General features: G+C 48.6%; 1 protein-coding gene across 1 annotated transcript; it reads right to left on the bottom strand.

Moving 5' to 3' along the window:
* Positions 1 to 548: 548 nt before the first annotated feature.
* LOC117853154 (uncharacterized) lies at positions 549 to 1482 on the bottom strand. The gene has a single exon (XM_034735528.2). The coding sequence runs from the start codon at positions 1420 to 1422 to the stop codon at positions 805 to 807; it is 618 nt and encodes a 205-aa protein (XP_034591419.1). The 5' UTR covers positions 1423 to 1482; the 3' UTR covers positions 549 to 804.
* Between the last annotated feature and the right edge of the window lie 14140 nt (positions 1483 to 15622).

Raw genomic sequence — 15622 nt, 5'->3', positions numbered from 1 at the left:
GTTTTTGATTTCGTCTACATTTAGTACTCCATGTATGTACCGCAAGTTTGATGTGATGGGGAATCTTCTTTTTGCATAGTGACAAAGTTGGGAGTTTTGTAGGAAGTGAACAAGGGCCTAGCATTACCGGTTGTCCCGGGCACAGAAATTACCCCGCAAAAGTTGCTGCAACAGATGGTAAATCGACAAAACTAGAGGGAAAAAAAAAAGAAATTCAAAGCTAGCATTACCGGTTGTCCCGGGCACAGAAATTACCCCGCAAAAGTCGCTGCAACAGATGGTAAATCGACAAAACTAGAGGAAAAAAAAGAAAATATTAAGAATAGGATTTGAACCCATGCGCTCCTTTCAGACCGGTACCTGAAACTGGCGCCTTAGACCAACGCGAACAACCTGACGTTATGATAAAGATGATGAATAACAAACTATAAGTTCAAAGAACTGGTTGGTGACTTGGCCGATCTTCACATCGTTCATTTTCTCCCCTCTGCAATTCTTCCTAGGCCTGACAAGTTATGCAACTAATAATAACTGAAATAACAAAGAACGAAGTCAACAGACAAAATTTCATTCCACTCTATAATCGAGTATGCACAAACACCGGTCAACCAAACAACAATGTTTCCTGTCAAACTCTTCATATATATCTTCTTTGTGGAGTATCTTGAACATCCTATCTATGCAAAAAAAAAAAAATGGGAGATCAATCGAAAGAAAAACTAAACCTATCAATAATCAGGCTTATGCTTTCCGTGAATGGTCGAAAGTTACTACACGCGCTTTCAATTCAAGCCGTTTTTCTTATCAATCGGCGTCCTCCATGATGGTGCTGAGTGCCCTCCTCATCGGCGGCCGCGCCGCCGGCACGGATCCTTTGGCGGCTCTCGCCGGGCTCCGCGAGGCCGTCTCGAATCCCCCCAGGGTCCGCTGGTTCAGCTTCTCGTTGATCTCCTCGTCGCCGTCCGGCGCGTGGTGCGCCGCCGGCACGACGCGCGCCTTGGTGATGAGCCCGCCGCGGCGCGCGCGCCCGTTGTGGGAAGCAGCACGCGCCGCCCGCGGCCTCGCCGCCAGCGCGTCGCTGGCGCGCACGGCGAGCGCGGCCATGTCGGCGCTGGAGAGCGGGCGGCCGAGCATCTCCGCGGGGAGGACGAAGTATATCTGCCCCGGGCGAAGCAGCTCGTCGGCGCCGAGCGCCGGCACGTCCGCGTCGAAGTAGAGCGCGTCGGAGCTGCACACGAAGGCATTGCTGCTGCCGGCGCCGTTGAGGACGTCGGATGCGGAGACGGGGGAGGACGCCGGCGCGAACTCCCGCAGCGAGCCGTCGGCCGCGACGACCAGGGCCGCCGCCGCCGCCGCCGGCGGCGGCTGGTGAAGCGACGCGCTGCTTCTCCGGTGGTGGTTGCTAGAGAGGCCCGATCCCATGAAACTTGTGGTGGACACGGATGGGTTGTTTAGGATGGTTTGGAATGGTGTGGAGTTGACCAATGGGAGCTTGTATATATAGCGGAGCGGCCAAAAGTGGAGGAGGGGGAAACGTTGACGCGAACGTAGGATCAGAGAATGTGTCTGCGCTTTAGCACTTCACTCCCTTGATTATCCACTATTTCGGGCATACTTCTTCAACCCATGCTGTTAGTTGTTTACTCGTTCCCAGAGAGCATACCGTTTGCTTTTGTCCAAGACCGTTACTCGTTTTGCGCAAGGTGCATGCATGGTTTGGTTTCATTTGATGCGTCATATACATGTTTAATAATCAAGCAAATTTTGTTGTAGTGTTTTAAAAGGAGTTTGAGAATTAAGATGGCGAGTGAGACAATAGCATTTCCTAGTCTAGCATGCTAACGGCAACTTTGCCTTTTCGTTCAAGTAAACTGCTGGTTCCCAAACCTGTGTAACTCGTAAGTCAGCTTTAAACCACAGAACGCTCTTCGTTGAAAACCATCCAAGCGGTCGTAACCTCTGCCCCAAGAAAGCCGTATCCCCTGGTACCTCACGGCAAAACACCAGATCGGCAGGGTCCAAGTCGCAAAGTCCCAGAAGCAGAAGCACAATCCAAAAACCAACGGCTGGGGCCGGCGCGTGGGCGCTGACGCGGAAGCACAGCCGACCCGGGAACCCCGTCCCGTCGCGGGCGCACGCAGTTTGGATAGGTTTCCAGGACCAGTTCGTTCGTTTCCGCGGAGAGACCACGTGAATGACTCACGGCCTCACGGGCCCCTCGCGGGATTTTGTCGCCGCAACCGCTGGGCCGCTCGCCATTTTTGTTGGAATGTTTTTTATTTTTATTTTTTTTCAATTTTGCAGAAATATATAGTTGGATGGAAAAATTGCAGATCTAGACTATTGCCGCCGGTCCAGGTGGCGGAAGGGGCCTTACCGCCAGCCGGCGGTAAGGCCCCTTGCCAACAGTCAGCAGCTGGCGTAATCGCCGCCCCAGGCGACGGAATAAAACCCGCCCGCACCCCTCCCCTCTCCCTGCACCAGTGCGCGCCCGCAGCAAGCTAGAGAAGGAAGAGGGAAGAGAAAGAGGAAAGGAGGGAAGAAAAAAAAATAGAGAAATGAGAGGAGGAGAAGGGAAGAAAAAAAAAAGAAAGAAAGGAAGAGGAGGTGGAAGAGGGAAGGAATTTCTTCCGTCTTTCGCAGGTAATTTTTTTTAATCTCGTAGTTTAGTATAGTATACTATAGTATAGTTTAGATCTAGATTTAGAAATATTAGTGGATCTGAGATTTAGAAATATTAGTACATCTAGACTTAGAAGTAATAGTGGACGTAGATCTAGACTTAGAAACTTTTAGCTGTTTTTAGATAGGAAAAAGTAGCTTAGTTAGTATAACTAATTTAGCATATACAGTAAAATAGAGTAAACATTATTAGATTTAGTTGTTATGGTAAATGGCTAGAATAAATGAGTTATTAAATTCTGATTTTTTGGTTAGGTATTCGAATAGAGTTTTTCGATAACAATATTAGATTTGTTTGTTCTGGTAAATAACTGCGATAAATGTAGTAAGTAAATTATAATTTTTTGTTAGGTATTACAATATAGTCTTTTGTCACATTATTAGATTTATTTGTTGTGGTGCATGTCTATGATAAAGTTAGTAAGCTCGGTTTAGTGTTACATAGTTGTTTGTTTATTCAATTGAGATAATTATTGTAGTAAATTTATGTATAGTGCTGAGAATAATTTGGACTGCCCGTTTCATGTATGTTGCCAGGCATGTCAGATAGTGTCAATATTCAAGTGTACTATGGGCCGGGGGAGGTTAGATATAGTCCAGAAGGGGTAGATTTGAGTGGATTCCATTGTTTCACCATGTGTGTTCCAAGAGCAAGAGAGAGAACTTGGGGGGCATATGCAAGTGGCTCTGTAGGGATTTAGGTGTTGACAGAGATCAAGCGGATGTGTCAGTGAGGGTTGTAGTGCAAAGATAGCCGGACATAAACTTTTGGGAGTTTGTTTCGCTTGAAGGAACTTCGAGGTATCGAGCTTACATAGATGGTTTCACGAGAAGAGACTTACCAATCATATGGTATGTCCAATTTTTCATGAAGGGTTTCATATGGCAAATAACGGAGTACATGACCTAAACACAACACAATAAAAGGTCCAACAGTACACAACATTATCCATGAATAAAACATGGACACAACCGCACACAACGGAGTAGTAGCCAATAACAGAGCCTACTGAGTACAACGAGGCCACTTTTCCTTCCTGAGGGCATCGGGGTTCTCCTCCATCGCTGCTTTCGCTCGACGTGCACGCTCAAGCTTACTCTCCCTCTCCTCCCTCTCCGCAGCAAGACGCCTCCTTTCCTCCTCTTCCTTGTGCTCTTTCTCTGCAGCCTCCTCTCTGAGCCTCTTCTCCATCCTCTCCTTGCTCTCTGCCGCCCACTGCAACATATACTGCATGTGCTCCTTGTCCTCAGGCTTGATCTCAGTGTCAATCCACTGCTCAAAATCACAGAGCGGTGGAGGGGTCTACAAAAAATGTATTTATTACAAAACAAAAAAAGCATGCAAGATGTCATATGGCACAAAATAATTATTGCACAACATCAATTCCTCACCATCTTGTTAATGCGGCGCTGACAAAGTGTAGGCTCAAATGCAAAGTTGGAACACATCCAATACCTCTGCCTATACGTGTCCTCTTCATCGGACTTAGCTACCTTGCAAGGATCGCCGCAAAAGCACATGGGCACTGGAACACCACTAGACAGAGGCAAACGATCGAAGGCATTTCCGGTCAACGGAACACCACTCCACCTTTACTATTTTCGTTGTAAGAACCGAAAACAACTAAGATTAAATCATACGACTACCAGTTAACGTACGGTTGATAACGTGCATTGAGATTACCTTGCTTTACCAGCTTTTCCACGCCTTGGCATTCTACGGTTGTATAATAAAAATATTAAAAATTCATGAAACTATACTAGCAAATACTTCTAGCTGAAAACCGAATGTACTATATAACTAAGCTACATTTTTAACATCTAAAATCACACAGCATATCTGTAGATCTAAATACTAAACTATGAAATAAATACCGAATCTACTATACATACTAAGCTAGATTTTTAGCATCTAAAAGCACAATGTATTTTTAGATTTACTATACTACGACATTAAAAAACTAACCTGAATCCTAGGAGATTTCTTCCCCTTCTTTCCTCTCTTTCTTTCCTCCTTCCCTTCCTTCTCTCCCTCTCTAGTTCTCCTCTCAAAAACAACAGGTCCGAATGAGAAGAGCTGGGTGGCCTGGAGGCCTGGCTGCGGGGGGTTATGTAGGGGGAACCCCCGCTGGGCCAGGCAGCGGTAAGGGTCCTTATCGCCGGCCCAGGCGGCGGTAAGGACCCTTATCGCCCCCGCGCTGGCCGTACCGTGGTGGAGCAGGGGGCGGGTCCTTACCGCCGGCCTAGGCGGCGGAAGTGACTTACCGCCGGCCTAGGCGGCGGAAGTGACTTACCGCCGGCTAGGCCGGCGGTAATGACATGGGCCGGCAGGGTCAACGCCTTACCGCCGGCTGAGGCGGCGGTAGGCTGGCGGCAATAGCCCAAATCTACAATTTTTCTATCCAATTATATATTTGTGCAAAATCAAAAAATATAAAAATAAAAAAATGTCTTTTTGTTGCCGTTTTTGTGGGGCGCCGCGCCCAACGGACGCGTAGGTAGGCGCAACGGCTGGTGGGCGGCAGGATCGGCGGCGGCGGTGACGGCAGGTGCGCGTCCACTCGAGCCCGCGCGTGCCGGCGTGTGCACGCGACCGACGCAACGGTTTCATGTTGACGAGATCCCCCCAGTTTCCGCTGGTGGGGATGCGGGGTGCCGTCGCATACGCGGTGGAGTGCAAGCCTAGCTCGGGCCCGGAGATTTGGTTCGTTTAGAATTTGGCATTGCGTCAGGACTGCTTCTAGATAGTTGGCTAGTGTCCTAGGTTGAGCTGGAAATCACTTTGCGAAAACTGTGCTTTTTCCCCTGTTCGGCGGCTGGTTTCCGCTTGCGAAACGCTCCGGTTTCGCGAAGAATTGCCGGCACGGTGCACCTCACATACCCGTACCTCTCTTCTTTTTTTCTGTTTCTTTGATGCTCAAATCGGTAGAGAAGGATACTACGATGCCGTGAGATTTGGTTCGTTCGTCCACTGGCCCCCCGTCGGCCATGACTGTTTAGCTAGTGTTCTAGCCTGGTTAGGCAGGGAATCACTTGCGAAAACTGTGTGCTGCAGAGAATGACGTATCTGCTTAAGCCTAAACAGCGGAGATCATGCCCATGCCGCCCGCCCGCCGTGCGGTTCGCGCAATTGAGTAGTAGCGTGCCACGCAAATTAAACTGCCGTTGCCGCCTTGCGCCCTTGCCGGTGACTAGAGCGGGGCCGAAATCTGGTACGCGAAACGGAATCATCATCATGCGCCTCGTGCTCATGCGGAGCTCTTCCTGATTGAGAATGGTAGCGTGCGAGAACTTGGGAGCTGTAGGGCCACCAAGGCACCAACTACAGAGCACATGGGAACTTCCAGTTCCAGCACATGCGCCCGGGCCAATGTGCCACGCGGATGCGGGGACGGGGGAGCACTCGATGGATGGGTTCACGCCGTTCACGTGCGCGTCGGGTGCTGAGCCGATCGACCTCGCCGCGTGCGCGTGCTCCCTCACGTACGGCCGCACGGAGACGAGCGCGTCCGTCCGATGAACCCGTGCCGTACGGTCGTCGTGCAACCTGGTCAGAGGACGGAGGTCTGAACTGCGCGTGTCGTGTGTGCCCGCCTGCTGCGCCTTTGGATTATTTTCGCCTGTACGGCTGGCTGTACGCCTGTACCATCCGCGTGCCTCACACGGTTGCCCCCCCCCCCCCCCCCCCCCCCCCCCCCCCCCCCGAAACTTCTTCCATAGCATGGTCCTACTCCTACACTCCGTCCTCACGTCTCGCGTCGCCCCGTCACCGTACCACGCAACACGCATTCACGCGGCGTCTCGGCCGTGATGTTCGGTGATGCCTTGGTCGCTCGCAACAACCGCTGGAAGCGGAGCCGCCTGTCGCTGTCCGGCGAGCAGACCACCTGACCGCCATCCGTTTTTCTGAGACCGCGGTCGGCGGCGGCAGAATTTCCCTCGTCCTCCGCGCGCCGCCGAAACCGATCGGTTCCACCTGCTGCCGGCCTCTTGGCGTCGATCCTACGCCGATAACCCGATTCAACTCCTTCCACAAGTCAAATCAAACCCGGCTCCTCCCGCTCCTCCTCTTCTTGCCGAGCAAGTTGGTCGGCGGGCCGCGAGCCGGCCTTGCTCGGACAGCGATGGGAGCGCGCAGCGGCGGCAGCCTGCCCCGGCCGCCGGGAAACCAACCTTTCAGTTTCGGCATTTCAGCTACAGGGACGAGACTACTGACTGGCGACTGCTTCCGTTCCGGCCGTCACGCACGATTATTTCCTTGGGCTGCAAGCATGGAAGCGTGCGGCCGCCTGTTTGTGACTCCGGCCTCCGGGACCGGGACGGGCGGGCAGCAGGGGATTCGTTGCTGGCTTTTTGCGACGGTTGCGGCCGTTGCTGCTTACTTGCATCGCCCTTCATGATGGTCCGGGGCTCCGGCCGAGGCTGGATCGACCTGCTACCGGACCTCAAAACGTTGCAACCTGGGAAATCCAGTCCTCATTTTCTTCCTGAGGACGACTCCTACTGTCCTACATTTGCACAATAATCTGGGAAATCTTGCCATCTTTTCTCTTTTTAAAAAAAATTAAATTATCAGTTCTAGAATTTAACCCGCCATGGGTCGCTTTTCCGTTTTTCTCCTTCCTGTCCGCCTTTATCTGTTCTCCATCCGCCACCCACGAACTGACACAATCCCGAAAATGCTCTTGCTTCGCGACGAAATGCTGGTGCGCTTCAGCGGGCCTTTCCCCAACAGTGGATCTCCTTGGTTCGATTCTGTCGTGATGCATTTGCAAGCCTATTTCTCCTACCATGGCAGCATGGCTAGTGTTCTGACAATCCGTTGGTGCTGTGCTAGGGTCCGCCTGGCTAGTGGGCTTTAATTTGCACCCTGAGAGGGAGGGCCTAACACAGAGAGACTTGGCATTTCATCGGGCCTTCTTTGATAAGCCCATTGGCTCACAGTATTTCCCTTTAGCAATTATGTGAAAATCGCACCCTATGTGGGCCTTCGCTTTTAACGTTTCTCTTTCATTTTTTGCTACTCAATAAAGAAGCACAAGAGATGAATTAATACTACTTGCATACAAAAACATCACATTTATTGAAGTGGAACAAATACGAATGGGTTGACCTGACGAACATGGACAAAAACAAACACTTGAACAATCCAGTTTAGAAGGTATATGTGGGAGATAGCTTTAGCTCAGAAGTATACAACCTAAAGATGAATATGGACCTTAATTGGGCCATAGGCCACTTTGATAAGGCCACTTTGATACAGTGAAAGATAGAATAAACTGCTAGCTAGCCCAGAAAGAAAAGACATCACACTCGCATCCATGGAATGGAAGCAAACCAAGCAAGCAGATATTACCAGCAAAAAAGAAGAGAGGTCCTTTCAAAAGAAAGAAAGAAGAAGAGAGGTGCGACGGATGGATCTCCTCTCCCCTCCTCCGGTCGACAGCAGCACGGCAGGCCCAGCACAGGGGAATGGTAGACCTAGGGTGTGATTGGTTGCTCACACATACCCGGAACCGGGCTCCCCGCGTGCGACTAAGGAGTGATTGGTTACCTGGGTCTGTTGTTGGGCCTGGTTCGCCGGGTGCAAAAAGACCCTCGGATGCTGGCTCCCGTGGTGCGGCCGATTCGACCTTCTCCCCAGAGCCAGGCTCCGCGGGTGCGGCGGCGCGTGCAAGTCGAGCGCGCGGCGGGCGAAAAAGCTTCCGCGCATGCACGCGGGAAGCTTTGGCGCCTTCGCTAGGGTTACCGGGCGATTTCGCGCCATTCCGCGGCCATAAATGGCGACCCCGACCCTTCCGCTTTCCCTTCCCTCTCGCGCAGACTTGTTCCTTCACCGGCGGCTCGCAGGTTAGGGTTGCACCCTTGTCCCCTTTCGTTGTTGTTTTTGATCTCCGAAGGCCTGATCTACCACCCTCATAGGTTTTTTTTGGTTTGCAGGTTGGAGTTGTTGACGGATCTGTTGGGCAAGGCAAGTTTTTTTTTCATTCTTTGTTCGGATTTCGTCAAAACCGCAACCCTAGGGTTCGATAATCCCACTGACCGGTGCATTTCTTATGTGATACACGCAGGCCCCCACTGGATCTGAGTTCTTCGGTTGTTCCTAGGTATGATTCTTGAGTTTAAGCACCCGATCTGAGTTCTTTACTGGATCTTATGTATGATTTTTTAGTTTACGCACCCGATCTGAGATATTTGGTTTGTTTCTGAGTGATTACTTCTTTTTTTGGTTGCTAGGTTTGCCTATCAGACTCCCCCTCCTCCAGACGCTGCTGATCTGTTCGTGGTTCGGCTGCGGATCTGAGTTCCCCGTCGTCTCACACGCTGTTCTCCCTGTTGGTGTTGTTGTGGTAAAATATCCTAGCCCTTACCCCTCTTTGGATGCGCATGTTATCTTAAAACCATGCTGTCGATGTTTACTATGTGGTGGAAATGATGGCTACCAGTGTTGTTTGACGATTCAGCATACTCTGAGCACACTTGTTCATGATGTTGATGCGTGTATATGGATCTGAGCATGTTTTTCCATGTGAATGATATGTTTTTAGATTGGTTTGTGCCTTGTTGTTCATGTCAATGATGTCTTTATATTGATCTTATTATTGGTGTCCATGTCAATGATGTTTTACAATAGTGATCCGAGCCATGTTGTCCATGTCAATGATGTTTTCATATATTGATCTGAGCCTTGTTGTCCATGTCAATGATGTGTTTATATATTGATCTCAGCCTTATTGTCCATGCCAGTGATGTGTTTATATATTGATCTGAGCATTGTTGCCCATGTCAGTGACCCTTGTTTTGCATGTTATTCATATAGATGGCTCTTCAAGACAAGAGACGCATGCTTATTATTCATGCAGCTGCTCTAGTGACTGCCATGTATGCATTCTTCCTGAATAGGCTTAGGATGGCTAAAACCTCACGTACTCAGATTAGTTATGCCCCAATGAGTGCTATGGATGAGGAAAGGAAAAAAACTTGGACAAAATTTATAACTGTAACGATGTAGAGTGTGTGAACATGCTTCGCATGAGAAGAGCCCCTTTCTTTAGGCTATGTAATTTGCTTAGGGGCAGGGACTTGCTTAGAGATACCATACATAGCAGTGTAGAAGAGCAACTTGCTATGTTTCTCTATGTTGTTGGGCATAACCAAAGGTTTAGAGTTATCCATCAAAGTTGGAGGAGATCTGTAGAGACAGTAAGTAGACATTTCAAGAAGGTGTTGTATGCAATTGGTGAACTTAGGCATGAGATGATTAAGGCTCCATCAAGTGAGACACCTCTTAAGATTACAAACAGCTCAAGATGGTACCCATATTTCAAGGTAACACAATAGTATCCATAGGAGACAAATAATGCATAATTGAGTAAAAATTTTGTAATTAAGTGTTGTTGTGTTTATGTAGGATTATGTTGGGGCTATAGATGGCACTCACATCTATGCTAGAGTCCCAGCTAAGATGCAATCAACATTTAGGGGCAGGAAACACTATACAACTCAAAATGTGCTAGCTGCAGTGGACTTTGACTTGAAGTTCACTTATATGTTGGTTGGCTGGGAGAGTTCTGCACATGATACCACCATTCTAGCAGATGCACTAGAGAGAGATGATGGGTTAAGGGTTCTACAAGGTAATGAATTAAATTAGTTCCATAAACCTAGTTACAAACTAGTTGACACTAGGACTAATACCTGTTTGTAATCTTTCTAGGAAAATTCTATCTGGTAGATGCTGGATATGCATGCCGTCCTGGATTCCTACCTCCACTAGTAGAGATTTGAGCTTTAGTCCCGGTTGGTAGGGTGCAAATATCCCGAAAATCCATCCGGGATAAACCAACCGGGACAAAAGGGGGAGTCTTTTATCCCGGGTCACTCAACCGGGACAAAAGACCCCCTTTTATCCCGGTTGGTAATACCAACCGGGATAAAACGGGCCACCACGGCCGGCGCTGCAAAAAAAAATCCCGAGCTCCCAAGAGGGCCCCCACAAGTCACGCGATTTTTCACGCGAAATATGCGCGTGCGCGGTTCGTGGGATTCGAACCCACAACCTCCAGCCTCGCGCGTAGCTTCCTTGCCATCCCACCTACACACCACATCTGGCTATGTAGGGGATGCTATCCTTTTGTATTAACTCGTGGGGGACCCTTTTATCCCGGTTGGTGTTTCCAACCGGGATAAAAGGGTTCGAGATTCTCCAGTCACCTTCAAGTCACCTCGTTGGGGACCCTTTTATCCCGGTTTGAAAGACCAACCGGGATAAATGACCCCCTTTTATCCCGGTTGGTATTACAAACCGGGATAAAAGGCTCTTGACCCTTTTATCCCGGTTTGAAACACCAACCGGGATAAAAAGGGGGGGGGTCTTTTATCCCGGTTGGTGTTTCAAACTGGGATAAAAGGCCTCTCAGAGTCTTTTTTTCCCACTAGCCTTTGCAACCGGGATAAAAGGTCCCGGTTGGTGAGTCCCCCACCAGTGACCGAGTTTTAGTCCCGGTTGGTGAACCTTTTATCCCGGGCCAACTTTAAACCGGGACAAAAGGGGGCGCATGGAAAGCCAATTCTCTACTAGTGCTCCTTACAGGGGTACTAGATATCATCTTAATGAGTTTGGTGGTAGAAATTACCCAACCAATCCAAGGGAGCTGTTCAATTTGAGGCATTCTAGTCTGCGTGTTACGGTTGAAAGAGCTTTTGGGGCTTTAAAAAATAGATTTTGCATTATTGACAACAAACCTTTTCATCCATTCAAGACACAAGTGAAGTTGGTCCTTGCTTGTTGCATTTTACATAATTGGATTCTGGGGTATGGCACTGATGAGGTTATTCCTCTTGAGTCCACATGGGAGCCTAATTCCGTTAATGGCCATGGGGTCCCTATTGATGACAATGCAGCTTGGGCTACTGTTAGAGATGAATGGGCTAATCAAATGTGGGCTAGTAGGGGTAATGCACATTTATAGACATTGGATAACTTTGCTATGGTGTTGTAATGTTTCTGTTCCTTTTGTACCTTCAGACATTGGACAACAATGCTGTGATGATCTGTTATTCCTATTCTCACTTTGAGGCATTGGACAACTATGCTATGATGATCTGTTATTCCTGTTTCTTTCTCACTTTGAGGCATTGGACAACAATACTATGATGATCTGTTATTCCTGTTTCTTTCTCACTTTGAGGTATTGGACAACTATGCTATGATGATGTGTTATTCCTGTTTATTTGTCACTCTGACACATTAGACAACCAATTCAACTAGAATCAATGGACAAGTGTGCAATGATGATATGTGCATTCTGTTTATTTTCCCGAGGCTTTGGGCTATATGCAATGATGATATGTGCATTCTGTTTATTTTCCTGAGGCTTTGGGCTATATGCAATGATGATATGTGCATTCTGTTTATTTTCCTGAGGCTTTGAGCTATATGCAATGATGTTTTACTGTTTTTAGAGGCAATGGGCAATATACAATGATGTTTACTAGGACATGGCACAAGTGAATAGTCAATTTGACTTGGTGGAGGAACTTGAGGCTGCTAAGGTTGTTGACTAAGCTGCCATCCATCAAGCTGTTGCCCAGGCTGCCCCAGCTGCTGGTGGCCAGGCTGCCGCAGCTGCTAGAGGCCTGGCTGCAGCTGTTGGTGGTGCTCACACTCGTAAGATCATCGTAGATCTCCTCGTAGCGTTAGTTCTCCCTTGGGCTCTGGCATTTTGAGTACCAAGTAAACGTAATGTGGTATGGCTATGAACTTGGCTAGTGCTGGCCTTCCGAGTATGGCGTGGTAAGATGTCTCGAAGTTGGTGACTTCAAATCTGATGTACTCGGTGCGGTAGTGTTCCTTAGTTCCAAAGGTAACTGGAAGGACGACTTGTCCTAGCAGTATAGCTGCGTTTCCTGGTACGATTCCGTAGAAAGGTGAATCTGTTGGAGTGAGCATTTCCGTGGCATCGAGGCACATCTTCCTTAGTGTTTTGGTGAAAATGACATTGAGTCCGCTTCCACCATCGATAAGTACTTTTGTCAGCTTTGATCCTGCCACAACGAGGTCGAGTACTAGAGGGAATCGGCCTGGCTCTGAAATTTTTGTCCATTGGTCCTTCCGACTGAAGGTTATGGGTACTTTTGACCATTTTAGAGGTGTTGGATCTGTTGGTTCGATGGCCATAATTTCTCTGAGTACAAGTTTGCTGGCCCGCTTGGATGATGTGCCTGGGATTCCGCCAAAAATAACATTGACTGTCTTGGAGGCGGTCTAGAAGTCGCCTTCTTCTTCTTCGTCATTGTGGACTTTGTTCTTGCCCTTATCTTTTTTCTTGCTATATTCTTCAGGAGGTGGTGGCGCGGGTAAGTCTTGCATTACTCGGCGCATGCTGTAGCAGTCTATTGCCGAGTGTTTGCTAGTCGGGTGCCATGGGCACTGTTTTTGAGTAGCTCGGTGAAGGTTGGCCCTTCATCATTTTTGCGGGATCCCTTTTTTCCGGAGTTAGTCATGGAAGCAATGGTGTTGTCGGGTTTCCTTTTGCGATTTTGATTACTCGAAAAGTTGTTTCGAGTATCATTGTGTCGAGTTCTATCCTGGTCATTGTTGTTGTCACGTTTGCGGTTGCGATGAGAGCCGAACCGTTCTCGCTATTTGTCTTCTTCATCTGCCCACTGTTGTACCATGACTTTGAGGTCTTTGACATTAGCTGGTCGTCGTCTACCGAAGTCTTGATATGTTCGTCGATCGTAGAGTCCATTCTGGAAGCACTCGATGACGTCTGTTTCTGAAATGTCAACTATAGTGGCTTTGTTTTCGAAGAATCGTCGCAAGTAGTCGCGTAGTGTTTCGCCTTCTTTCTGTTTTATTTGACTCAGGTAGATCTTGTTACCCGGTTTAGCCATAGAGCTGGCATAGTTGTTGGTGAAAGCTTTTGTCAAGTCTGCCCAAGAATCGATTGATCTAGGCTTAAGTGACTCAAGCCATGTCAACGGTGCTGGTTCCATGCATATGGGAAAGTGGATAACTTTGGTGTCGTTATTGCCCCCAGCTACTTGGACTGTCAGCGAATAGCATCGTAACCATTGAATTGGGTCTTGCTTGCCGTCATACTTGGTGATTCCTGTTGGTTTGAACTTCTCGGGTAATCTCATCCTCATTACCCGACTTGTGAAAGCAGGAAAGTGGTTGTAATTGTCGACTTCTCATTCACACCGACTGTTGATTATTTCTTGTAGATCACTGAAATTTGATACTTCGTGATTTTTCCGAGTAGGGCGAGGACTTTTTGCGGAGTTGGTGTAGTTAACTTCTCCAACGTCCTTCTGGAGTACTGGGGCGTTGTGTTTACTCGGACCTTGGCTGTGTTGCCTTGGTTGGTTTACTACGTTGTTGAAGTTGTTGTTAGCTGCAGCACCTCTACTGCCTTCTTGATGAGCTGCAATGTGGGGAACAGATGGGATTGGTGATTCTTTGTTGAGTAGCTTATAAGCTTGCTCTGCGAGTTGTGCGATTAGTTCGTTGCCGCGCTGCGCAAGTTGAGCTATGACTTCGTTGTCTTTGTCTCGAGGTATGAGTGTTGATATAAGTTTGATAGAGGCAATTGCTGCGAGTGGAGTATTGTGTTCTTAAGCCTGTACTGCGTCAAATGCTCTTTCAAGGTTTGTGATGGGAGCGTTTATCGTCGCTCAGCCCGCGTAGCATTGCGCATCCTTCTTTGGTTCCTTTGATCGAAAGTTTCATCTTATGGGGCGTTAGCTGTTGACTCGTCTTCTGAGACATTGTCGAGTTGTGCTAATCGCCGAGGGTTCTCTGTTGGCTAGTACCCGGGTTGTTATTTTGATTAATAACAAAGACTTCTCTACCTAGGTAGTAGCTTCCAGAGCTTGATGTTGTAATTTCTGTGGAACTTTCCTCGCGGCTTGAAGTGAGTGGGATGCCTTCCTAGTATGGGAGGTTGTCTATATGAGTGACAAGGCGTGACTCGTAGTCACGGGCGAGGAGAGATGATCTCATTCCTGGCCAGTGGACGAATCTGCCTTGCGATGTTGAAGTTATTACCAATCCTTGGGCTGGTCCTGTCGGTGGGATCTCTGGGAGATAGTCCGAGTCGGAGTCGCCGTCTTAGTTTTTCCCGTGTTCGAGTTGAGTTCGAGTGAGGAAACTTTGGTAGGCTTCGGCTACATTGTGGAGTCCGTATGGGAACCGTTTCTGAGTCGAAGTTGATTTGAGAAGTGACTGGGACCGACTAGTCCGAACTGGGGTCGAGTCCGATGCGTAGTCGAACTCGGGGTTGTTGACTTTGAAATTTTGGTTTTTCCTGGCCGAATCGACTGATTTCTTCTCCTGGATGTTGATGATTTGGCGCTGAAACAATCCGGCGTCGTCGGCGACGCAGAGCCAGGATCCAAAAATGAACGTTGCGCCTGCTTTGATGATGAAGACAGGCTTGATGACGACTGGTGCCATTGAGCTCACGCTGAGAAACTCGACGAGCTCCCCTACCTGGCGCGCCAGCTGTCGGTGTTTTGGACCGGCAACCCACGTAGGGGGTACCCTAGGTGGTCTTTTATGCGGTAAGGGTCGTCGAGAATCAAGGAGTCGATGGTGACGCAAGGAACACGATTTAGACAGGTTCGGCCGCTAGATCGCGTAATACCCTACGTCATGTGAGTTTGGTTGTATTAATCTTAGATGAACTGGAGTTGTTGTCTTCGAGAGGGGTCCCTGCCCGCCCTTATATACACGGGAGGGCAGGGTTACAAGTCTGAATCCTAGTCAAGTACAATTACAGAGTTCTACTCGGTGTGGTCCGAGTAGTTTCCATATGCATACTTAACTAGTCTGAGTGGGATACGCCTATTGCTGCGTAGCCCCCTTGTCTTAATCATGTCCGAGTACATCCCTTAGTGGGCCGTTCAGGGCCTACTCGTGGGCCTGGGGTGC

The sequence above is a fragment of the Setaria viridis genome, chromosome 4 (assembly GCF_005286985.2).
Source record: "Setaria viridis chromosome 4, Setaria_viridis_v4.0, whole genome shotgun sequence".
Taxonomy (NCBI): domain Eukaryota; kingdom Viridiplantae; phylum Streptophyta; class Magnoliopsida; order Poales; family Poaceae; genus Setaria; species Setaria viridis.
This window is presented reverse-complemented; position numbering and strand designations above follow the sequence as displayed.

Bases quoted from the DNA above. Each gene is read 5' to 3' on its own strand.
- LOC117853154 (XM_034735528.2), bottom strand. From the start codon at position 1,422: ATGGGATCGGGCCTCTCTAGCAACCACCACCGGAGAAGCAGCGCGTCG.